This window comes from Podarcis gaigeae, assembly GCF_964106915.1.
Source record: "Podarcis gaigeae genome assembly, chromosome: 3".
Lineage (NCBI taxonomy): Eukaryota > Metazoa > Chordata > Lepidosauria > Squamata > Lacertidae > Podarcis > Podarcis gaigeae.
This window is the reverse complement of record NC_139680.1, coordinates 68,095,722-68,122,459: the sequence shown is the minus strand read 5'-3', so window position 1 is coordinate 68,122,459 and position 26,738 is coordinate 68,095,722. Positions and strand designations below refer to the sequence as shown.

Sequence of the window (26,738 nt, the reverse complement as noted above, 5' to 3'; positions counted from 1 at the left end):
TGTTCCCAGGTACATATTAATTACAAGTCTCACCTGCAACCACAGTCAACCTTACAGCTTGTTCTTATACAGACAAGGAGTAGGACAGAATGTGAAACTCTTATTTTAGCATGTGGCACAGAAAGTTGAAGAGCCGTTTGCAGAAAACAGATATCACACCTTAACAATCAAGGAGGAAAGCTGTTTTATTGTCTCCCCCCAAAAAAAAATTTTGCATAACAGATTGCTCTCTTAATTTGTTTTTTCCTGTCTTTGTTTGCAATTTTGATAAACAACTAAACGTGAACAATTATTTTTACATGCAACATTTTTAGCCTGAAAGTACAAAGAAATAATTTCTCTATAGGACCCCCATAAGTGCACTCACAGTTTTGCTGCTGGTCCTTAAAAAGGACTCTCTGGGGTGCCAAAAGCATCTGGTCCAATAGCAGCTACTTCCAAGTCCTGCAATGCTATGAGCCAGTTAACTCTTTCTGGATGTATTAAACATGATGTTGCCATGAGGGTCTCCAAATTGGTAAGACAGATGAAAACCAAATAGAGTCACAGCTGGATCCTTCTCTCTATCAGGCAGATTCAGAGAAACAAATACTTTTTGCTTCGGTCTGAATGCAGATAAAATATAGAAAAATGCTTAGCCATTTCTTTTGAAAAAAATGTGAATAATGATTGATAGGTAGGTAGGTAGGTAGGTGTTGGACTTTTTTCTTTGTTTTTAGTGCTAATGAAACTGATAGGTCACTTACTTTTTGACCCACATCCGACTTTTAAGTACGTGCCAATAAGAATCTTAAAAGACCAGTTCTTCCATTTGGTTACCAGCAAAGGGTAACACAATTGAGCTTAAGGGTGAAAAATGTGGATGGCTGAATGATTATTATCCACTGTGACGCCCCCCTATTCCTCCTCCCAGATTTCTGCTTGCGACACAGTTCTCCTGCTGTGTGGGCCAGCAGGTTCCTTTGGATTAGCAGCATGATTTAAAATCAACAAATGACACAAGGCCTCTATTCAGCTGCCTTCCCCTTTACAAAGCAACATAAAGATGCAGGGGAGCCTCACAATAGGCAAACAAATGAGCAAAGCTCTGCTTTTTCTTTGAAATTTAAACACAACCTCACTATTTTGTATCATTGCAGAGGTGTCTGTAATAAACCCTCCACAGAAAATAGTATTGCTTATATTATTTGTTCAACCAGCTGTCTTTCTTTTTAATTTAGTATTCTAGCCCAACAAAAAAAACACACCAAGCAAGCATTAAAATAGGACTGACATGAAAATTTAAAAACAGGCTTTCAAAGTGGGTAACAGGGAGATAGCTACAAACACAAGGAACCTGGGGAGGAAAGGGTGTAGGGACTATGATGAGATGAGTTGTAGCTTCAATTTCTTCAGATCTAGCTCTTCATTCAGGGAGGAAACAACTTTTTTAACGTCTTTAGAGTTGTTGCAATTAAAACATAAAAATAATAGATGTTTGGTAGCAGAAACTCAGAGTATTAAGAAGGCTAAACAATCACTACCTTTAAAAATACAACTCAATGGTTTTTACACAATTTCCTTTACTGTAGAGACTTTAATACAGCTAGCCAGTTTGTTAGCAGTAAGTACCCAAAGAACTATAATCTGCACTGCAGCTGAGCTAGAATTCCAGCCCAGTTAACCATGTTTTGGTTTTGGTTTTAAATCATGGATCACATTCTTGCCCCATTCCAAATTCCACATTAGCTCTGATGCACGTAGTACTCCTGCATGCATAGGCAACATCATTTATTACATACTGACAGTGGGTTAATATGTGCAAAGGAATGCACATGTAGATCTGCTTCCCTCTCTGAAATAAGTAGGGTGGTCCATGTGGGTATAGCCATTCTGTAGTAGAGCTACTGCACCCATAAGTAATTGTTGCATTGATGAACTGCACAAATGCACACACACGCACATACACACACACAGGTTTGTTTACTTTTAACTGCAATTGAAAAATCGCATCCTGTAGGCTACTCTAATTTCCAATTACCCCATACAGTGGTTTCTAATTAAAAGAAGAAGAAGGAAAAACCCTGCATGATCAAGCATTTCTGAATAAAACTATTGCGTAAACTTGTTGACCTGTCCATCTACTGCTTGTTACAAAACATTTTTAATACTCTGGAAAGCAATAAATGCCTGAAAGTGTGAACATGTTAAAGTGAGACATAGGCTGCATTTGGGCAGTTGTTTAATCCATCTTTCTGTCCCTTTTCTTGCTGTTTTACAGGGCTTTCAGATGGTACCGTATTTTTCCTTCTATAACACGCAGATTTTTTCTTCTAAAAAGGAAGGGGAAATGTCTGTGCGTGTTATAGAGCGAATGTGTGGTCCCTGGAGTCGAAAAATCATGCAAAAATCAAATCGCGGCGCTGCACGCTGCACGGAGAAGCGAAACCTGAAAAGAGGAAGCGGCTGCTTTCCTGCATTCTGCCTCAGGGTCTTACTGCCCAGCCTCCTCTGTTTCGTTGCTGTGTTTGCTGAAACGGAACAAAGAGCAGGGAAAGCCCCTCCCCTCCAGGCAAGCTCCGGTGCTGCTGGGGGAGAGGGAGAGAGAGGGGGGAAGGGAGAGAGAGAGGGGGAGGGGGAGGGAGAGAGAGGGGGGGAGGGAGAGAGAGAGGGGGAGGGAGGGAGGGAGGGGGGAGAGAGAGAGAGAGAGAGAGAGAGAGAGAGAGAGAGAGAGATGGCTGGCTTGGGTGGGGGGAAACTTTTGCCTTTCTTTCCTCCCTCCCGTTAAATCCCTCTCCTGCATTCTTAGCCAGCTGCTTCTCTGCACACCCCTCTAATGTCCCTTCTTTGTTTTTCCTTCGCTCCCCACTTAAAATGTGGTTACAAAGCATGGATCCTCAGGATCTTTGCATTGGGTCACCCCAAATTCACCATCAGATCACATAGCATGTCCATGGCTACAGCCTGCACCAAAAAAATCACCCACCCACTGTTGCCTGGGGCTGCAATGGTGCAAAAATGTGGTTACAAAGCATGGATCCACATGGATCCTCAGGATCTTTGCATTGGGTCACCCCAAATTCACCATCAGATCACATAGCATGTCCATGGCTACAGCCTGCCCCCCAAAAATCACGCACCCACTGTTGCCTGGGGCTGCAATGGTGCAAAAATGTGGTTAAAAAGCATGGATCCACAGGGATTCTCAGGATTTTGGCATTGGGTCACCCCAAATTCACCATCAGATCACATAGCATGTCCATGGCTACAGCCTGCCCCCCAAAAATCACGCACCCACTGTTGCCTGGGGCTGCAATGGTGCAAAAATGTGGTTAAAAAGCATGGATCCACAGGAATTCTCAGGATTTTGGCATTGGGTCACCCCAAATTCACCATCAGATCACATAGCATGTCCATGGCTACAGCCTGCCCCCCCAAAATCACGCACCCACTGTTGCCTGGGGCTGCAATGGTGCAAAAATGTGGTTAAAAAGCATGGATCCACAGGAATTCTCAGGATTTTGGCATTGGGTCACCCCAAATTCACCATCAGATCACATAGCATGTCCATGGCTACAGCCTGCCCCCCCCCAAATCACATACCCACTGTTGCCTGGGGCTGCAATGGTGCAAAAACGTGGTTACAAACCATGGATCCACATGGATCCTCAGGATCTTTGCATTGGGTCAGCCCAAATTCACCATCAGAGCACATAGCATGTCCATGGCTACAGCCTGCCCCCCAAAAATCACGCACCCACTGTTGCCTGGGGCTGCAATGGTGCAAAAACGTGGTTACAAACCATGGATGCACAGGGATTCTCAGGATTTTTGCATTGGGTCAGCCCAAATTCACCATCAGATCACATGTCTGTGGCCACAGCATGAAGCACAAAAATGATACATCCACTGTTTCATTCAGAATGTTTTTTCCCTTGTTTTCCTCCTCTAAAAACGATGTGCGTGTTATGGTCAGGTGCGTGTTATAGAGCGAAAAATACAGTATTTGACGGCTTCTTGCAAAATTTTTGCTAGTTTCACATAAAGTCTGTTATGTGAAATTATACTTATACTTACAATACTGTACTAATACTTATACTTGCAATACAATAAAAGTATAAGTTCAGTTTTCACCTCAGTTTTTCCACAGTTCCATCCACTGCCTCTCACCCGATCTGGTATGTTTGCAGTGGGTGTGGCTTACTGGCATTCCAGACTATCATACATCCTAGAATTCCCTTAAACTGCAACAATAAGGTTTTCTTTTTATTGTCCTGCTTTTCAGCCACAAGGCCTCCACAGTGGCTTCGATTGAAAACATTAAAAGCCCTTTAAAAAATATATAAAACAAATATTAACCAAACTATGTTAAAACCTCAATCAGAACAGAAACTAATGGAATTATTAGTATTTAAAGACGTACAAAAATTATGGGTAGAAAAGAAAAATATTCTGTAATCACAAGAAGCGACTGAAGAGGCATATCAGTTATGATGAATGAGGGCGTTATGCCGGTATGTAGATGCCATCACTGAAAGATTCTTAGATGTGACTCTCAATAATGGTAGCACCTGAATAAGTTTTAATGCTTTGGGGGGGTACATGGGGATAGAAACATTTTCAAAGATAGAACATTGCCCTTATATACAAATTAGTGTGTGCACAAAACAGATTGACTCGGTGTGCATATTTAAAATCTGGAAGGTAGTGAAATATGGATGACTGGCACAGAAACTCACTTTAAAATAAATAGCTAACTGTTTCAATCCAGATTTTCCCTATTCTGGCAGCCACCCAAAGACAGTGTATTGTGAACCATCAACAGAATTATTAAGTAGCTGAAAGTGCCATTTCCACACTGAATTGAATTCAACCCTGTCCTGAAATTCAGCCCAGGCCAGTTAACAACTTCCTCCCCAGTGAATGGGAAAGGAAGAAAAAGAACAGACATCAACCCAGGTGAAATAAGTGCAATTTATCATCTTCCGCCATACCCGTGGGTTCTTCCCCAATAAGGGTTTGGCCTCCTGGAGTGGATCATACCTGACTATGCAGTTTCTAGCTAGCAGATTCCTCATTCCTGATTATATCAGCTTGCATCGGCCTTCTGGGGCAAGGGATTAAAAGCAAATGCTGCCTTCAGCAGCAGGGTTGCCACCAAAAAGCTGACATCCAAGGAAGTTGCCTCTTCAGAACACTTTTGGGACCTATGGGGTTGAGGAAGTTATGTTGATAGGCCAGTTTTCCCAGCAGGGAACAAAAGGTACAAAAGCATGTGGGGAGAGCAGGGGAAAACCAAATTGAAAGTGGAGGTGATTATAATCTCAAAGAGGTGGAGTGCTTCTGTACCAACATGCAACTTTTCCTGAAGAAACCTTCTTAGGACAGGGAAGATCTATGTACCGTGGTACCTTGGGTTACATACGCTTCAGGTTACAGGCTCTGCTAACCCAGAAATAGTACCTCAGGTTAAGAACTTTGCTTCAGGATGAGAACAGAAATTGTGCTCTGGCAGCACGGCAGCAGCAGGAGGCCCCATTAGCTAACGTGGTGCTTCAGGTTAAGAACAGTTTCAGGTTAAGAACGGACCTCCGGAATGAATTAAGTACTTAACCCGAGGTACCACTGTAACTTTTTAGTAAGGCTTGATTGAGTTAGATCCAGTTAGATCCAGCCATCTTGGATCCCACAAGGCAAAACAAAATTGTACAGTCATAGAACCATAGAATTGTAGAGTTGGAAGGGACTCTGAGGATCAACCATCTGCAGGAATATGCAGTATTTACTTTAATAAAACTTCATTCATTTAATAATTCTGTAAGAAGCTGATATAATAACAGATATAAAGAATGCTCCTTTGATTAAGTGCCTCACCAATTCTAGAGTTGAAGGGGACCCTGAGGGTCATCCAGTCCGACCCCCGTAATGCAGGAATCAGCCAAAGCATCCATGACAGGTGGCCAACCAACCTCTGCTTAAAATCCCCAAGGAAGGAGAGTCCATAACCTCTCAAGGCAGTCTGTTCCATTGCCAAATAGCTCTTACTTGAGTTAGTTAGTTTTAAAATGTTTAAAAATCAAAAGTTGTATATGAAAATAGGAGATCAAATTATTTTAAAATGGAAGAGAAATTCAAAATGCTTGCAAAAGGCTTTCAGAATGAATAGCTTAATACATACTTTTCAAACAAGATCATACTCGCAGGCTTTCTATGTTATACAAAATGATCACCCACACAATCAGGTGAGATTGTTTACTCATTTCCCTCAACATATGTGCACCTGGTACATTAATTACAAAAGTCTTGTTAAAAGAAGTGATTTACTGCATCCTTAAACTGGGTAATTTGTAGTTCCAGAATCATCCACCTTAAAATGTACACTCGCAGGGCATGTTACGTACATTTACATCATTTTCATAATCTGGAGATTATGCCACATTTCTGAAAGGCATTTTTAAAGGGTGAAACTTTATACATTTTATGCTTTAGTTGGGTACAACACCTGGATTGGGGTGTTTCTAATGCTACTTGCCTAGATTTAATTTATTCTGTAAGTCTTTATACTTTCAATTGCTTTAATGATAATTATTTATTATTTTCTTTTCTACTGTGGTACCTTGGTTCTCGAATTTAATCCATTCTGGGAGTCTACTTGACTCCCGAAACTGTTCAAAAACCAAGACATGGCTTCCAATTGGCTGCAGGAGCTTCCTGCACTCAATCGGAAGCCACAGAAGCCGCACTGGACGTTTGGCTTCTGAAAAATGTTCGCAAACCGGAACACTTACTTCCAGGTTTGCGGCGTTCAGGAGCCAATTTGTTTGACAACTGAGCCGTTTGGGAACCAAGGTACCACTGTAATGCATTTATATGAGTTCGGTTATACTGAACCTATTTAATACTTATACACAGCAAATTTCCGCTGCCTTGGGGAAAAACTTTGGGAGAAGAAAGGGCTAAGGAGTAAACCCAGAGTGGAGTCCCAAAGGTGGTTGGATGGTGCCAAATGTCTTGCTCTGCTTTCCTTTGGTCCACAAAGGACCAAAGTGAGGCCGGGATCAGGGTCTTGTCATCTGGGCAGCCTAGGACATCCATACACAAAGCCCAGGCTTGTGCCCCAGAGAGGTCTCTTCAGTGCTGCTAACACACCAGAAACAACAGCAGTTACGAGTTACCAGACTCTGCAGCCACAGAAGGCACTGCAATTCTCCAGTGGTTTGAATTCACTCCTGGAGGTGCAGTCCATTGTCTTCCAAGATAGATGGATGCCAACAACAACAACTTAGCAAACAAAGATGTGCTACTGGGACATCAAGGCCAATTGTTGACAGATGCTTTGCTTGCATCAGTTCATCTGGATCAGGCATAGGCAAACTTGGCCCTCCAGATGTTTTGGGACTCCCAACTCCCATCATCCCTAGCTAACAGGACCAGTGATCAGGGATGATGGGAGCTGTAGTCCCAAAACATCTGGAGGGCCAAGTTTGCCGATGCCTAATCTGGATCATAACTGGAAAGAATTCAGTTTTAATTCAGAAGTCTTTCAAGTAGATTCTCATGTGGTCATAATATAAGAAATGGTGTCACTCATCAAAGAACAAGCATGAGAACAAGCTACTGCATGATACATGATACATAAAACACTTCAGAACTGCTGTCTTGGAAAACCTCAAATGTGCTATGTGCACTTTAACCAAATGGCAATATGTGAGGTCAGTAAGACGGGTTAAAACTAGAATGCAGGTCAGGACTTAACTGCTAGGAAGCATAATACTGTATACAGTACTAATGCACAAAACAACTTTTCCCAACACTTGAAATGTAATCAAAGCATTTCCATTTGAAGCTACAGTCACTTACTGTGATCATTGAGCACAATTCATTTGTTGTGAACAAGCCCTACAAAGTTATAAATACATGTGTCCATGTATTCCTTTTCTTTTTAACCTCTATTTTAAAAGCATTAACAAGAAAACACTGAAATCTGAAGAGGTAATTTGTTCCTAGGACTACAAAACTAAGAGCCCTGTGTGTATTAGAAAGCCCAAACTTTCTGAAAAAATGAAGAGCTGTCTCCAGAGGCTACAGTTTTTGTTTTTTGTTTTTTTGTTTTTTTAAATAATATTTATTAAAGATTTTCAAATATAACAAAAAAAGGAAAAACATCCAAATTTAAGACCTTATTTTCATTGACATCTTTCCAGGACTTCCCCTCCCCTCCCCCTCTTGTATTCCATTTTTTTCAAATAAATTCAACAGATTCTTACCCCCAATTTTAAACTTATTATCATTGACCCAATTTAAAAATATTTTCCCATCCCCTAAAATTGACCTGTTCCCTTCCACGAGTTCCCCTCTTTAATATGCAATACAGATTAGAATAAAAAAAATAAAGAAAAAGAATAAGATATAATTTAACACCCTTTGGATTCCAAATTTCCCTCCCCCCTTTCCCGGTTGCGTTCCCAATGTCCATCAATGTCTACTGTCGTCCTGGAGCTCCCACACCTAAGCCATAGTCCTTCACCAGTCCACTTTGCCGTCTTTTTAATAGTCTTTGCCGTCTTTTGGTCATTTTTAGTTTCGAATGTCCAATCTTGGAAGGAGTCTGTCTCAAAAAGGTCCATTTTTTCCATCCAGATCTTTGTATTTAAGAGTAAAAACTCCAATTTTATTTCTTTAGACCTTTCAAATCTGGATGTCCCACATGTTCCCACTTCCAACTTTGTCCAGTTCTTGTTATTCTTGTTGTTCTTGTTGATCTCTCTCCTCCTTTCCCCCCCCCCCTGCTCTCCTGCACAAATGTTCTAATTCCAAAAGCTTCTAATTCCTCTGCAGAGGCTTTGTTATTCAGGAACAAAACATTACGTCAAGTCCCTTCCATTCTTCAATAGATAAATCTATTGTCTCCTTTAGTGTATAGACCTCTGTAGACAAAATAGTGTTCCATTTCTGCAGTTTCCCAGGAGATAAAAAGTCCTATTCAAATTCCATACCAGCAATACTTGTAGTGTCCCACAGCTCCTCTAGAGGGATTATAGTAACTCAGTTTCCTTCCAGATCACACCCAACAGTCAAAGTAACTTGTTATTCCTTGTTTTAAACAATTTATATCCAATTTGTAACAAATGTAACCGGCAAAGTCCTTGTAACAAAGTTCTCTTTTTGTTCTTCCGCTTTGACAGCTCCTTTGACAGCTGTCAAAACCTCTATTTCTCCTCTCCCGGCGCTCTCACGGATCGCTCCCGGGGTTCAGGGGGGGGGGTTGCATTTTAATTCACATTCCACTTTTCTCCTCCAGCCCAGTCTTATAATTTTCCATCGCGAAATTAATAACTTTCTCAAAATAAGGTTGCACTCGATCTTAGTTGTCAAATCCTTTGCTTTAACTCCTCTACAACAGGGGGGAGGCTGACTTCCTTTTTGCACCTCCCCCGCTCGCTCCAAATTTTTTTAAAAAAATTTTCTCCTTTTTAATCCAAGTTCCAATTACTCACGGGTTATTCTTTTAAGGCCAAATTTTCAATGGAAGAAGTCAGCGCTCTTCGCCAAATGGCATGCGGCTTCGCTCGGCAGGGGAAGCGGAGGACTCATAGCACCACCACCCCCTGTCACCCGCTCCGTAGCCTTTAAAAAGGCTCCTTCGTGGGTCGGGGGGGCGCAAAAGGTGCCTGCCGAGTCACCATGCCCATGGGTTTCAGCGCCCATGGTTTTTGAGGGTCCCCGCGTCGCCGGCGGACCCAGCCCCTGCCGAGCAGGCTCCCTCCAGAGCTCGGAGGGAGTCCGCCATTCGGCGATGGCGCCAACCCGGAAGTCTCCAGAGGCTACAGTTTTGAAAGGAGTGTCACATGTGGAAACCCATGATGGGAAAAGCAGTTGGAGGGGTAGTGACTGAGTGGGGGAACTGTTGGTGAAAAAAGAGCAAGCATACACATACCATTACTCTTCCAGTGTGAACAAGTTAACTGTTTGCCAAACCAAACCCATCTAATCACAACACCATCTATGCTGCCTCCCACGTTACATTTCCTCACATGATGCCACACATGTCCCAAACCCTGTTGAAGAATTTTGCATGTGCCTACTTGCAAGTAAGATAAGAACATGGGAGTGACTCATCATCTGAATCTGTTTAATGAGAATACATGTATATAGGTCCTTCCCGCATTGCTATTTTTTTCCAAAAGAATTGCTTGTGGAAGTCTTCCTGGAGTGAAATTCCTGACTTAGGAAAGTTCCTCATACCAATAGTCCATGAAAAATGTGTTGGGGACAACACAGCATTTAAAACAGCAGTCCTTGCGGGGGGGGGGGGGGCAGGAGTGTTAAGTCACAAATCCTCAAATATCATTTAGACTTCTGTTCACATGGAGTGGCTTGCTAATAAATATAGTTTCTCAGACATCAGTAACTGCTTTTGTGAGTTGTATCAGAAGGGTGTTTGTGCCAAACATACCTCGGAATAAAAATCCTAGGTCTCATTTTGCTTTCTGCTTCCTCAGCTAAAACCCTCCACAGAAAAAAAGAATACTGCAATTCGTTTTTTAAAAGGGTGGGGGTGTTAGTGGGGCAAAAAAAGGGGGAAAGTCTATTTCAATTGAAGGAATAAATTTAATAATAATTAGAATGAAAAGAGTTTTACAAGCTACTGCACTGGAGATGTTGAATCAATGTGAGCAGAAAAGATAAGAAAGTCTGCTTTATCTAATTTGTCATCCACCAGCCTGGAGAAAACTGTTTTAAAATTTTAAAAGGGCAGAGAGGTTTTTAAATGAAGTCATGATCGCTGACTGACCAAATGCTGTATCACAGGAGACAAAGGTATTCAACTTAAAGGGCAAGATTAGAAGTACTAAAAGCTCTAAATGAAGTTTTCTGGATTTCTAACATATTGAAATATTCTCTTCTCTCTATTCAGTATTAGAGCAGCACTTTCCAGTAAGCTCATTTCTAAATACTGATGGGCAACTGCAAATCCTCTCACCTCAGTCTGTAAATGTTGTTTCTGACCTTTCCCTACTGCTATGTAGAGTTCTTGCCTAGTTCTGCCTATAGCATTAGGCTCCCCATCCTTGCCTTATTCTCCACATTCTTAATAGGTGTCTTTTGTTTATTGCAGACAACTAGGGTGGTGTCTCCTACAGAAGCCAACAAAGCCCCTAGACCTTTCTTCTGTAGGAGGAGCCGCCCCTGCCTTCAGAGACCAAATGGGCAACCACAGGAGAGACTATATTAAAAAAACTGAAGGAAAAACACAGCAGCTGGCTATTTGAAGGCTGAACCACACTGAGGCCATGGCAGGAGCAACAACCTATTGTCTCCCCCTCTTGGAATACCTAACTACACCCCCCCACACACACATATGTGATAAAGTGCATGCAACACTGTAGCATTCTTCTGTTCTTTGCACTTTTTTGTATCATACTCTTCTTTTCAGTCTAACTTTTCAGCATCAGAGGAACAGTTTGAATTATTTTATATCAAATATGGTTGTGGTTCACTGTTTGAGATACACTATGCAGAGAAACAGAATAAGGTATATCTTAAAAGGAATTAGTGCTCATGGCAAAGGCTAATTTCAACCCTTACCAGTTGAGTGACCCTCTCATTATTATTTATTTCAAAACATTAAAATATTACAATCAAGCTAGATAAAATGTAAACAATTGAAAAAGCTAAATTCAAAGACAACTTAATAATTAACCAAAAAAACTATATATCCTAACTGTTCGTGTATATGCCACTTTCCTTGGACATAATCATAGACAGAATAACCACTTCCTCTCAAGAAAACAGATCATGCTGAAGGTCACAGCATAATACTAAGCATAACCCTCAGTTTGGAAGGAGACTGGGAGATTTCATTTTTACCATTTCCAACCTGCCTTTCTAACCTGAAGGCTGACAGTTGTATAACATGTGTATGTAAACAAAATATATATGTAATATGGAGTGCATTCCTCTACTTAAAGCATGTGAATAGTAAAGAAGACACTTGCTCTTGAATAGCATTTTCTGAATAGTATCTAACACCATTCATCCTTGTAATCATAGAATCATAGAATTGTTGGAAAGGATCTAGTCCAACCTAAGGCAAAGTTTTGTCAAACATATGTAATTATCTGCAATACATATTCAGTGTGAGGGCACCTTCTTACATACATTACATTCATACATACATTCAAATAAATGAATACAAAATAGATTATACACTTTCCTCTTTAAAATTCAAGTTAGCAGAGAGCAGAGAAAGGTTCTGTTTGATATAGTTTAAAGAGAAAAAGTTGTGTTTTCTACATCCTTCAGCTCTGACATACTATCCATGCACGTATTTTGTTTGTACACTGATAGCAATACCCAAATGCTGTTTTTAAGCTAAGAAGTGTCCCTAATATATAAAGCACTTTTAACTATAGAACCTTAACAGATACGAATACTCAGGTAAATGGAAAATTGAAAACAAGGGGTCTGATGTGGAATTGCAGGTTGTAAGTAGTTTAAGAGCTCGTTTGATTTCAAATGGACATTCCAATACTAGTTTAATATTTTAAGACTTTCCTCCATTACCATGCAGTTGCCAAACAAAATACAAAATGTGATTAGCAGGTGTCATCTGCGTCCATTCCCGTATGGAAATTATAACACACACTCCTCTTGGCTTCTTTCCAGTTCCACAATTGCTAAAAGTCATTGAGGAAACACTTTTGTCTTATCTGTGTGAAACGGAGCTGGTACTATAGATTCAAGTCAGCACTACCAATCAGTTCAGCAGCTAAACAAAATTACAATCTCTTGGGGGTGGCAGGATTAAAGGATGCCTTTTCTTTAAGCTTTCTTGCTGTGCAAGCAGAGAATTTGAGTCTCAATGCTCCATACAGCAGAATACTCCACCAGCCTGTCTGCCACCAGCAAAAGAATATCTCTGAACTGCAGGGCTTGCTCACGTAAATGAGGTCATAGCAGTGCCCCAAGATTACAGTAGAGCCAAAACCCAGAAGACAGCTTACTGAACAAAGGGGGGGGGGGGACAGCACCAAGAACAGCTGGTTCCTCTAGGCTAATCAAGCTAGTTACCCAAAAATGCTACTTCATAGGAAACAGTTTGTTTTCTCCTCAGGGGTATCTTCCTTGCTTAACTATATATTATAGAGAAAAGGTGGCATGAAGTGAGTTCATAAGACTTACAAAAAATGTACCTGTAGTTAAAATAACCACATTATACTAAAAGCAATCAGAAAGCTGTGCATGGGCTGGTTAATTATACAATGTCAAAATCACAGGTTAACAGACAATATCCAAGTAAATGACTACTCAATGTTTAATAATAATAATAATAATAATAATAATAATAATAATAATAATAATTATTATTTATACCCCACCCTCCCTGGCCAGGCTCAGGGCAGCTAACATGTTAAAACACAAACAATTGATTAAAATACAGCTTAAAATTAAAATCAGGATGAAATTAAATGGCAGCCCATGAATCACAACTATAGGGGTAGGGAACATCAAGTGTTCACCAGAGCCAGCTATCCATGCTGGTCCCATATGAACCAATAAAAAGAGCCAAGGAGGTAACTTACATACAGGGTCCCATAGAAAGGGGTCCCATAAAAAAGAGGGGGGGTGTCAGACTGGGCCCAGACCAAAGGCCAGGCGCAACAGCTCTGTCTTGCAGGCCCTGTGGAAGGATGTCAAATCCCACAGGGCCCTGGTCTCTTGCAACAGAGCGTTCCACCAGGCCGGGGCCAGGCCTGAAAAGGCCTTGGCCTTGGTTGAGGCCAGTCTAATCTCTTTGAGGCCTGGGACCTCCAAGGTATTATTGTTTGCGACCATAAGGTCCTCCACAGGGCATACCAGGAGAGGTGGTCCCATAAGTACAAGAGTCCTAGGCCATATAGGGCTTTAAGGGTTAAAACCAGCACCTTAAACCTGACCCTGTACTCCACTGGGAGCCAGTGCAGCTGGTATAGCATTGGATGAATGTGGTCCAGCGGCAAGGACCCCGTAAGGAGCCTCACCGCGGCATTCTGCTGCATTCTGTTTTGTTTTTAAACTAAACAAGAGCAATACATTTTTATCTACTGTCAAACGTTAAAAATACTACAGTGATGGATAAATCATATGTATAAGTGTAAGCGTATAATTATGATTTTATTCAATCAAGTTGCTTCTTCTCCACGATACTGTGAGTGAGAACTAAGAGTGAGTGCCTTATAGTGTGTCTTAAGTGTTACATCAGAACCAGGGCTGGCGGTTTGCCACCCTCAGACAAACCCCAAGTGACAGTAACAAATTTTGACCGCAGCTCATGGTTTGTATGGAGTGAGACAAGCCACCGGGTTCAGTTGCAATGCCAGTCCTAGCCACTGGCGGCAGCAGGGGAGGAGCGAGGTGGCTGCAATTTAACTGCATGTATTCACATACAGTACATGATCCTTCCTGCTTAGCTACAATTGGCTTAGCATTACATGCAAACCTGGCCAATGTGAACCCTACTAGACCTTGTACAATAAACGATGCTTCACTCTCCGGACCGTCTCCCAAGAACCATTCTGCACCCTCTCACAATTTTGCTCACTTAGAAGAAAAAGAGCGGTACAGCCCCAAACACGTAAGAATTAATCAGTGACCATTTCCCCACATATTTTTATATAGACGTATTGCGATTTATTAATGGAAATTAATGTGCAAACTTTACTTTAAAAATACAGCTAGAGTTATAAAAGAAAGCACCTAACCACATTATGGGGGGCACAACTGAACCCCCAAACCACAGGGTGGTATTCAGCTACTATGTTCTATTAGGACAAGGCATACTGTTTGCACAATAGCATATCCTGTCCTCAATTCTGCTCCAGAGGGTTGCGGAAACCTCTGCAGCAGATTTAGGGAGCAAGAGTAAGACTCAGCAGCTCAAGAAGACAGCCGTTATCCAGAATCTAAGAGTAAGGGGATCCACAAACCTTGTCCTTTAGGGGGAGCATACACCCATCCAGGACAGGTGGAAATCATTAATCCTCAGCCATCTGGTGATTCATTTGGAGAAACCTTTCTCAACCTTGGGTCCCTTAGTTGGACTACAAGTCCCATCATTCCTAGGAAGCATGGCCAGTGTAGTTCAAGAACCTCTGTGGACTCAAGGTCGAGAAAGGCTGATTTAGAGATTGAACCACTGCTCCTTGAGTTGATGAAAATGAAAAACAGACCTGGCTATCACCAGCATATTGATGGCACTACACTCCAAACAGCTGAATTGTCTGTCACAGCAGCTGCATAGGGGGCAGGAATGAACCTAGCACTGCATCAAAGTCGAGGGGGGGGGTGAGATCAGCAGTCACCCACTGCTACACTCTAGCACTGGCATGTCACAGCAGGATTGGAAACAGTGACTACCCTCAAACTCCCACTCATCTCAGGCAATTGTCCAGGGAAAAGCAAAATTACACTCCCTCTGCCCATTTCTAGATAATAATCATTCAAGGCTGCTCCCCAAGTCAAACTCAACATTGTTCCAGAGGGTTCACCAACCTTTAGGAAGAGGCTTTTGGGTGGGGGTAGGAAAATAATGAGGGACGCGGGTGGCGCTGTGGGTAGAACCTCAGCGCCTAGGGCTTGCCGATCGCATGGTCGGCGGTTCGAATCCCCGCGGTGGGGTAAGCTCCCGTCTTTCGGTCCCAGCTCCTGCCCACCTAGCAGTTAGAAAGCACCCTTAAGTGCAAGTAGATAAATAGGTACCGCTTTATAGCGGGAAGGTAAATGGCGTTTCCGTGTGCTGCGCTGGTGCTGGCTCGCCAGAGCAGCTTCGTCATGCTGGCCACGTGACCCGGAAGTGTCTCCAGACAGTGCTGGCCCCCGGCCTCTTAAGTGAGCTGGGCGCACAACCCTAGAGTCGGACACGACTGGCCCGTACGGGCAGGGGTACCTTTACCTTTAGGGAAAAATGAAGTTCCCACTATGCACAAGCTTCCCACTCCCATAAAACTACCACTGAATACAAGGCAGCCATATGCACTCTGCACAATGTTATTTATTATGTTTTCTTTAGAATCATAAAAAAGTATCAAGCACTATTGTGACATACTTGTACAGACTTGTTTTGTGGCCAATTAGGGCAGGGTTAGGAAAGTCATGAAGGGGGAATTAATTACTTTGATGAGAAAGGAACCTCTCACAAGCTATTTATCCTCCCCTCTCAAATTCATTCAAGAATTAACTTAAAGTAGATTCCTCAGTATAAATGGCACTACGAAAGAGGCAAAATACCTATCACTGATATCTATTGATGGAGAAAAGGGTAAGGGAGCAATATTTAGTTATAACTTACATGCAGGCATCATTGGTAGTTTCCTTTTAAACAAAATCTTTTTTTTTATCAGCTCTCATTCCAATAGTTTTATTATCAAGTTAATTAATAGACTCCTAAGCTAATATCCAAATGCTAAGCAATTAATGGCACTGAACTATAAATGGCCCTGTCTATGCTTTTACAGCAAAATCTTATAAAGAAAATGTAATTCTATCACTTCAGTGATTTAACACAGGCTTTGTGAGGTTAATATTCTCAAGCAGTTACAGAATAAGGAACTGTTTTAATTAACCTTCTGTGATTTAAATATTGGAAAACAGAGGTTGGAAACTTAAAACAACACTATATTAGCAACAATAAGGAAATATTTTCTGGATCAAACCCAAGCCACAGACATGATTTCTACAAACTTTAATTTAATTACCTTTCAAAAATTAACTTACACTTGAATATATTTTCAGTGCATTTTAAAGCTGAAATGCCTTTGCTAAGTATATCTTGATAAAGATTTTATAAATAAGTAAGTAAGTAACAGTTTCAATGTTATTTGCCTTCCAGTGGTAAATAAGCATTCAGACTGTAAAGGTGATGAAGAGCAATGTATCTCTAGATTACGGAAATTTTATCAAAAGACCAGGGATCCCTCATTTTCTGTAAGATACAATGTAAATATCTTGATACACCCATGTATGAAATAAATACTGGACAAGCTTTCCCCTCTAATCTTCATAATTCCCACTTTATACATGATATCATATATACACAATACATTATTCTGCTAAAGTTGCAATCCTATACACTTCGACTTAAAGGTAAGCCCCATTGAATTCAATGGAACTTAGTTCCAGGTAAATTGTGCAGGACTGCAGCCTGAGCATCTAATTCATTTTAAAGGGTGTCCAACCCAACCCAAACCTTCAAGCTTCACATTCACAATGGGAATGCAAGTACAAATTTCCACCCAAAACTTAAGTGAATGGGCAAGTCCTCCCTATGACTATTGGGGCTTATATATGCATGTAGAGCCACTGGCTTCTACAATCGCATAGAACTATGTGACTAGCTAAGGGACGCGGGTAGTGCTGTGGGCTAAACCACAGAGCCTAGGACTTGCCAATCAGAAGGTCGGTAGTTCGAATCCCCGCGACGGGAAGAGCTCCCGTTGCTCGGTCCCTGCTCCTGCCAACCTAGCAGTTCGAAAGCACGTCAAAGTGCGAATAGATAGGTATTGTTCTGGCGGGAAGGTAAACGGCATTTCCGTGCACTGCTCTGGTTTGCCAGAAGCGGCTTAGTCATGCTGGTCACATGACCCGGAAGCTGTACACTGGCTCCCTCGGCCAATAAAGCGAGATGAGCGCCGCAACCCCAGAGTCGGCCACGACTGGACCTAATGGTCAGAGGTCCCTTTACCTTTACCTTTTGTGACTAGCTGCATGTGGATGGACATGTACACTTGAAAGCACATTCCACTAAAATCAATGTACCATAGACAAACCGCATCTACACTCAGTTGCACATTTGAATGTGTTTCTGAACGTGCATCCGATTTATGTGCATGGCTCCCAAATCTATGAAGTTTGAATACAGTAAGAATGGCAGTGAACATGGAACTCCTTAGCTGAATCAGGATGATTATAAACTCAAATGTGTGAAGAATCCTCTCCGTCTGGTGTGCTCTAGTCCCAATACAAATTGGTTACCTGCCCTTTAAACTGCAGTTTCCAAACTTGCTGAGTACTGAAAAGAAAGTAAGCCAAAGGTGATTTGACAAGGTGAAAATTATCATTAGGAATTTGTTTAATCCCAAGAGATGTTCAATGTCTTTTGCTAAATATCAAAACTTGCTAACTGAAGAGAGAGAGAGAAAGAAAGAAAGAAAGAAAGAAAGAAAGAAAGAAAGAAAGAAGAAAGAAAAGAAAAGAAGAGGACGGGTCAGGTTGCTCTAACATTTGCTTTTATATACAACATTATCTTTTTTATGTTTGCTCTTAAATGCAGTCAGAAGTCAGTAACCTACACAGGAAACCTCAGCTGCTGAATGTGTTTTAGAAATGTTTAGGCAAACCAGTATTCATATAGTAAAAGCCTCCATCTGAGCTTAAGAATCTATGTTTATATACAGTAATATTGCATTCCTTTTAATAGAATAACTCCAACCCCCAGTGAAACACTATACAAGTCTCTTCATAAGGAAGTTCCGCTGAGTTCAATGCTGCTTACTCACAGGTAAGTGTATATAAGACTACAGTCTAAACGTATTTATTTTATTATGCACAACAACTAAAAGCCAGAAAGGCTTGGTGTCCTGCAGCAGCCCACCAAACACCAAACAGAACTCTGCTTGTAGCTTACAGCTATACATACGTAAAAAATAAAATCAAAAGGGCAGTAGGTTAAGCAGTTTTATAATAGCTTCCAATTGTAGGCCACTGCATGCAACGCCCAATGCACTCTGCGACAAGTCTGACCTAATTCTAGCCTGAGCAGCACAGTGAAAATGCAGTTGCTGCTTCAGGAAACTCTAGAAAGTTACTGTTGTTTTAAAACATATTATTCAAAAACACCTGATAGTGCAACAATTCCCTAAGATAATCTGCAAATATTAGAATAATACGACCATGAAGTTATTATTATTACTTCCAATTCGCTTTTTATTATTTTAATGAAAACAGACTTGCTAGCTGAACGTTTTGGTCATTGTTCATTCCCCGGGTTGGCAAGGCTCATTTAATAAGTGCATGAAACCAAGCCTTTGGTGTCACAGGTCCAGGATTAATGCAGGCACCTTCTGTTTCAACTTCTAAATGCCAGCTGAAAACTTTCATATTCCATGAGGCCTATGCAGACAATGAAGAATACAATACAGGCAGCAATCATTTTGCATGCAGTTCAAGCCTACGAGAAAAACATCTGCAATTTTCAAAATGAAAAAAAAAGAAAGATTTTTTTTATAGCCACTTAGTGGTGGCTATAACTTGAAAATCACCATTAATTTTTCAAATTGGGAATTGGGAAATGTATGATCCAAGGTTGTATCTTGTGTTTTAGGTAAACAAAATGTGCATTTTCCATGTACACGATCTTGAGATCCTTCGAAGATAAAAGGTGGTAAATAAATGTAATAAATGTAATAAATAAATAAATACTGTATACTATTGATGTTCCCCTGGTGAATTTAAACAAACCACAAATGCACAATCAATTGTTTTCATATACAAAACTAGCAAGTTTGGACACATTCAGCCATTTGGATAAGTGTTCAAACCTCCCCTCTAAACTTTATATATTTGAAACTCCAATATGGGAGGGGAAAAACATTTTGTTCCTCTACGTGGAATATTCATATTCACTCATCCATGTATTCGGGTACAGCTTTTAATTGAACAGCACAAGCATACGACCCACTTTATGGAATTTATGGCTGCAAAAATGGGTTTGAAAACAGGTAGGAAATGCATAGTAATGGATAGCACAGGATTGACCTCTCTGCCACCTTACCCCACCACCTCTCCAGCAACACAACCGGATGGAGGTCAGGTGAGCAGTCCTACCATAACTTTACAGAAATTATTTTAAGAAGAAAGAACAATAAAACTTTGTAGCTTCCTTAGAAAATAGGGAGGACACTGAAATGACTTCTTTTATTAAGTTTTAATGCTATTCTTATTTAAACAAAACATTTTTGCAACAGTGTCTGTCGTTTCACCTACCAATTAAATGACACCACACACACAAGTTCTACAAGGCCATTAGGGGAACCTGAAATTCAGCAGCTCAGTTTTGCTAGAATGCAAAAGGATACTGACTGAATTCATTTCGGTTTCACTTTTCCTGTCTGATTGCTTCTTTTTCCAGACTGTCCTTAAGCTGTGGTTACTCCTGGGACTATATTGGAAAATAGCTTACCATCATAGTTACCTGAACTAAGAACAACAAAATCTCTCCACTACAACGTACTTCTTGTTTGTAAGCCTAAAGTGCATAGCACTCTGAGCCACCTTTTCACCTCTCCTGAACTTATTTTATAAATAAAACCCACTTTTTTATTTGGACATGAACGCATAAATGCTGTCTTGTTCCTATTACCATCCATTAAAATAAATGTTTGGTTTGGATAGCATAACTGGATATAACCACAGAATAGTAGCTAGATAGAATATTCCCATTTTAGCACCTCTAACCTGCAACACAGAGTTGAGACTGCAATTCCATACACACCTGCAATTCAATAGCACTTTCCTAGGAGTATCCTTCAATTTCCACAAGTTCCATGTGAGTGTCTACTGTGTCAAGTCAGCAGTATATAAACTTTTCAACTGCTAAATAATAAACCCTAAAATACATTGAAATATGCATACTTCAGATAATATCAGCTTTTGCTATCTGAGATTAAAAATCTCACTCCACTTTGCATGCTAGTCCCTCCCACAAATTTGTGATGCACAACTCCAGCTGTTGATGATGCATACTCTATTAATTTGTAAACATTGCGCTCCCCCTCCACAACTTGAACAGACTAAGATAAGTTTTCAAAAGCCAAAATCACTGCATTTTACAGAACAGAATGCACATACATGATCACTTGGGGAGGGTGGGATATAAATAGAAAATTATTATTATTATTATTATTATTATTATTATTATTATTATTATTAAAAAATTGTTCTCAGTCAGAGGCTCTCAGCTGGTGGATCACAGCTAGTTGACCTAAGCAATTTCTGCCAGCTGTGACTCATTTAAGTTTACTGTGTGAGAAGTAGAAAAGAGTGATCTGCTTAGGACTTGTTGTAGCTCAGGCACGTCCAATATATAGATCGTGCTCTACCGTAAGATCACTGGACATCCATAGTAGATCACTGGTAGATCAGTGGCTCCCCACAAAGAAGCTGAACAACTTTGGCTACCCTAAAAGAAGCTCAAAATTTTTGCCCTAAAAAAAGCTCAGCAACTGTGACCCGAACCCCCAAAAACAGGGCTTTCCTTCCTATAAAATGCTCAACAACTTTGACCTGAACCCCCCAAAAGGGGGTAGATCACTGCCAGTTTTTAACTCTGTGAGTAGATCGCAGTCTCTTTGGGAATTGGCCACCCCTGTTGTAGCTGATTTGTTTTCTACAAACAATCCTGGTCTATCTATGGAACTCTATAGGGGCAGCAGAACTGGCTGAATATGTGATGCTTGCTAAATATTTTATTTCATCAGACATTTTAAGCAAGGTTTGTAGTAGTAGTAGTAGTAGTAGTAGTAGTAGTAGTAGTATGAACCTTCTATATATAACTTCTAGAAAAGTGGAGAAAATAACAGAATATATTCTGCCAATCCTATCTCAAAATAAGAGAGGCCCAAGAAGCTTGATTTTAATCCTGAAATATCTCACTCCTGCTAAAAATCAAGGCAAATCAGATACTACAATTTAAAATGGAGACAGCTGGAAAAACTGGGTTAAGTTATTAAAATAGTAGCTCAAATATTTCAATCTCTTACATAACATTTTGAAAATGCGTCAATGTGAGATCAAGAGTTGGGCTTACCTGCTGTGTCTGGTACCTCTGTTGGGCCTGGGACAGATACTGGGCCTGGGACGGCAGATGCTGAGGTTGTGGCTGCTGGTTGTAATATGGCTGTTGGCAGTAACCGCTTACACCTTGCGGACCATACTGAGGAGGCATCTGTTAGGGGACGGGAAACCAAACTCTTATAAATTGAGGAAATAAATAAAATTTAAATGTGCCCTCCTAAATCCCATTTATACTGACAGAATGCTAACAGAGTTCAAATAATTCTTAAAACACCCATATACAGTGATGGGAATGTCTGTTTCAATGTGACTTCCAAATAAACAAGCCATTCTAGGAAGTGGGGAGAGGCAGAGAGAAAGAATTAACTCTAAGTGTTAAAGCATGGCTGTCCTTTACTACAACCATAACTCTTTTTCAATCACCTGCTGTTCAATTTCTTCTCCAGCAATGGTTTCACAAAATCAGATTCTTCTATCTGGAACATCCAAACAACCAATTATCAATGTTTGCCAATCGAGCTCATAATTTGAGCAGTCCATAATCTTTACACAGTAAGGCTCAGGGTGAATTCTATGGGCCTACAAGACTAAGATCTTCTTAACTTTGATAAAGGAACTGGATCAGGCTCCAGAAAATATTTGTCCACCCCTCTCCCTGTTCTGAAGCCTTTGCCTGCATCTTTGTATAGTCAGGAGGGCACTGGAGTAAGTAAGGGATAGACTGGCTTCTACAGAGCAGACATTGCTTGCTAGCAAACAAAACATGCATTCTAGAAGGAACTAAGTGACCAGAATGGAAAGCAAAGAAAAGGAAAGGAAAGGAAAATATCTAGTAAATGTTGGAACTTGTGAGTGGTTGTATTTATCTTCCTCTTCGCCACCTAGTTTCTGCTATGAAATCATAGCAGTGCTGGGGGCACTGTTATACAGTGGTTCCACTCCTTCCTCCTGGGCCGTGTTCAGAAAGTGGTGGTGGGGATGAGTGTTCAGACCCCTGGGCTCTCACTTGTGGGGTGCCTCAGGGTTCTGTCCTCTCCCCCATGCTTTTCAACATCTACATGCAACTGTTGGGAGAGATCATCAGGGGGTTTGGGCTGGGTGTTCATCAATAGGCGGATGATACCCAGCTCTACCTCTCTTTCACATCAGAACCAGTGAAGGCAGTGAAGGTCCTGTGTGAGTGCCTGGAGGCAGTTGGAGGATGGATAGCGGCTAACAGATTGAGGTTGAATCCTGACAAGGCAGAAGTACTGTTTTGGGGGGACAGGAGGTGGGCTGGTGTGGAGGACTCCCTGGTCCTGAATGGGGTAACTGTGCCCTTGAAGGACTAAGTGTGCAGCCTGGGAGTCATTTTGGACTCACAGCTGTCCATGGAGGCACAGGTCAATTCTGTGTTCAGGGCAGGTGTTTATCAGCTCCATCTGGTAAGCACGCTGAGACCCTACCTGCCTGCGGACTGTCTCGCCAGAGTGGTGCATGCTCTAGTTATCTCCCACTTGGACTACTGCAATGCACTCTACGTGGGGCTACCTTTGAAGGTGTCCCAGAAACTACAACTAATCCAGAATGCGGCAGCTAGACTGGTGACTGGCAGCGGCCACCGAGACCACCTAACACCGGTCTTGAAAGACCTACATTGGCTCCCAGTACGTTTCCAAGCACAATTCAAAGTGTTGATGCTGACCTTTAAAGCCCTAAATGGCCTCGGTCCAGTATACCTGAAGGAGCATCTCCACCTCCATCGTTCTGCCCGGACACTGAGGTCCAGCGCCGAGGGCCTTCTGGCAGTTCCCTTGCTGCAAGAAGCCAAGTTACAGGGAACCAGGCAGAGCGTCTTCTTGGTAGTGGCACCTGCCCTGTAGAACGCCCTCCCACCAGATGTCAAAGAGAAAAACAACTACCAGATTTTTAGAAGACATCTGAAGGCAGCCCTGTTTAGGGAAGCTTTTAATGTTTAATAGACGATTGTATTTTAATATTTTGTTGGAAGCCACCCAGAGTGGCTGGGGAAACCCTGCCAGATGGACGGGGTAGAAATATTATTATTATTATTATTATTATTATTATTATTATTATTATTATTATTATTATTATTATTATTTGCTTAACCTGCAATCCCACAAAGTTGTAGGACCAGAATGTTTAGTCAAAAAACATTTATACTTTTTATCAATCAATCAGTTTTTCAAGTGACTAAAAGGGTACCCCTGATTAATAAGGCAGCTGACTTTATATTATTTTTAAGTCTTACTGATTTCTGAAATACAAGTGTTTAACATTTGTAGCTTTTATACCACCACTAACATGCTTGCGGCATGGTTAACTAGCAGTTAAGGAAGTTATAAAAGATAAGAAGACTTTAAAGAGAAGAAAGCTTGCATAAATGGGGAAAAGGGGGAAGTGATTCAATCATCAAGACAGTAAAAGGTGTGAAAAGTTTAGGATGATATCAGAGCAACTGAATAAGCCTTTGTATACTTTCTGCTAAAGATGTCAGAACAGATACCAGGCCTCAATCATTTATTTTGGGGAGGATATATAGAGAATTAATTCTAAATGTGATATTAACTTAATCCAGAAATGAGATATTCAGATCTGTGTGTGATGTCATATTACTCAGGAGGGTGAAAATCCTATTAGTGAAGAGTTCCAAAACAGCTCTCAAACTGGATAAAAAGACAATAAAATGAGAAATGGGAATTAGTATAAATAAATGTAAAATGATGCACACTGAAGTATATTCCAGCCTCATATATACGCTGAGGAGATGCCAATTGTCAGTGACTTTCCATGAGAGAGATTTTTCGGTTGTAGTGGATAACTCAATGAAAAGACCAATTCAACATGTGGCAGCAGCAAAAAGGCAAATTCTGTGTTAGATATAGTTAGTTAAGGGTCTTATGCATGTTTCATTACTACAAAGTATGCAATAGCTTTCCCTGTTCCATTTTCCCTTTCCTACCCCACAAAAAATTGGAGATTGGCCAATAGTTATATTTAAAATAAATGCAAACATTAGTTTCAGTAAACCCACTGTTACCCCCTGAGGTCTGGTCATAGGTTGCAAAATTCATTGTGTGTGGTAAAACTTCATCATATACACACAGTTTGTAAGATGTAATCACCTCTATCACATGTGAATAACCTCTGGATAACCACATGCAGTCCTCTACTTCCAAGACAGAAGACAGAGAAAGGAAGAATAAATGGATGATGAATGAATGAAGGGTACAGAGGTTTGGGAGAGAGAAAAAATAGATGGTGGAAGGGAGGACAGTGGCAGAGGAGTGTCTGACCCACTTTGTTCTGACCACCACTCTATTGTTCGCGACTACTTTCTGTCAAGGAAATGTGAACCTAAAAGGTTGTTCAGCCCCTGACCTATAAGATTTGAATTATTTAACTAAATCCACGACTTAATTATTAGATGCATTTGTAATAAAATATGCATAAACATGCAAGTACTGTTTAGACACATACAAAATGAAATGTTCAAGATATGACAACTACATAATGTGAAATGTTGCCAAATCAACGTGAATGTTGTATTTGCAGACTATTCAGCTGTGCAACAAACACAATATACTAGTATCATTTTTGCAGATATCTGTAATGTGGAACAGCAGTTTCATTTTTGTGTCATCATATTTTTGATGTACTGAGATTCTGAATAAGTTCGCTAGTCTTCACAGTGAGAGCCAAATAAATAAGTCTACTACAACAAAGCAGTCAATCATTTCTAAGAAAATGTAATCTCCCCTTCCATGAAAACACAACACGATTTCATTGTCATGAATTGATAAAAACTGTCTGCCACAAACACTAGATGTCATTATAAACTGTTTCCTTTTCTGATGGAAATAAACCTAATACACGTTCATGTGCGCAAACACAAATATATCTGTTTAAAATATGGCTGATTCCAGTTGAGCTTAAAAATTGAGCTTCCTCTTTAGAATATATAATTAATTCTATCCTGCACTTTTGATCCTCCCAAAACTGATATGCAACCAGGGAGAATTGTTCTGATACACAGTAATGTTTACTCTTTTCTTTACCCAATAGTCTGAAGCTTGCAAAGTTACTTTGAACTGCAACCTTCAATATGGTAGACTCTCATATATAAATCAACTCTCCTCATATGAACCAACCTAGACCCTGCAATCATCATCTGAGGCCCTTCTTCAGTGCCTCCTCCACAAGAGGTCTAGAGGGTGGAAACACAAGAATGGGCCTTTTCTGCAGTGGCTCCCTGCTTGTGGATCGTTCTCCCCAGGTAACCTGGCATCATCACTACATATCTTTAGGCGCCAGACAAAAACATTCCTCTTCTCCAGGCCTTTGGCTAATTGAACAATCTATGGCCTTTTAAACTGGGGGTGGGGTGGTGGGGGAGATTGTTTTTGTTTGTTACTATGCAATGTATTTTTGTGTTTTTATATTGTAAACCGCCCTGTGGTCTTTTGGCGAAGGGCAGTACAGAAAATTAATTAATTAATGACAACCAATCAATAGTTATTAACAAATACCCTGTCTTGCAATTAAAACAATGATCAAGGTGGCTTACAAATCTTCAGTTAAAACAGCATAAAACAAAATATACTTAATGAAAAATGGAAGCCTTCTCTCCATTGGAGGGGAAGCTGTTTAATAGCATGGTTAAGGAAACAGTAGTGGGTGGCTCATTTAATATAAAAAGAAATAAGATAAAATGCCTTTGCAGTGGGGGCAGTCCCTGCAAATGCCATTATTATTATTATTATTATTATTAACTTGCATACTGAATATTCCACCTGTACCTCCAGTTCTATTAAGACCAGAAGGCTGGTGCTCTGCTTCCTATTCCCTCTAAAGGGTGACACTGGTAAAGGGCCTGAGGTACAGCCTTCTCAGCCAGTGCCCCTTAGGCAAAAAAAGGAACCTATATT

At 40.8% G+C, this 26,738-nt stretch overlaps 1 protein-coding gene across 18 annotated transcripts in view; it reads right to left on the bottom strand.

Annotated features, from left to right (window-relative positions):
* The window catches only part of ARID1B (AT-rich interaction domain 1B), a 354,961-nt gene that overhangs the window by 252,876 nt on the left and 75,347 nt on the right, over positions 1-26,738 (bottom strand). For all 18 annotated transcript variants that reach the window (XM_083731947.1, XM_083731959.1, XM_083731961.1 and 15 more), the window contains one exon: positions 21,824-21,961. In XM_083731947.1, the coding sequence (XP_083588073.1) occupies positions 21,824-21,961 (138 nt within the window). The remainder of the gene's footprint in view (positions 1-21,823; positions 21,962-26,738) is intronic.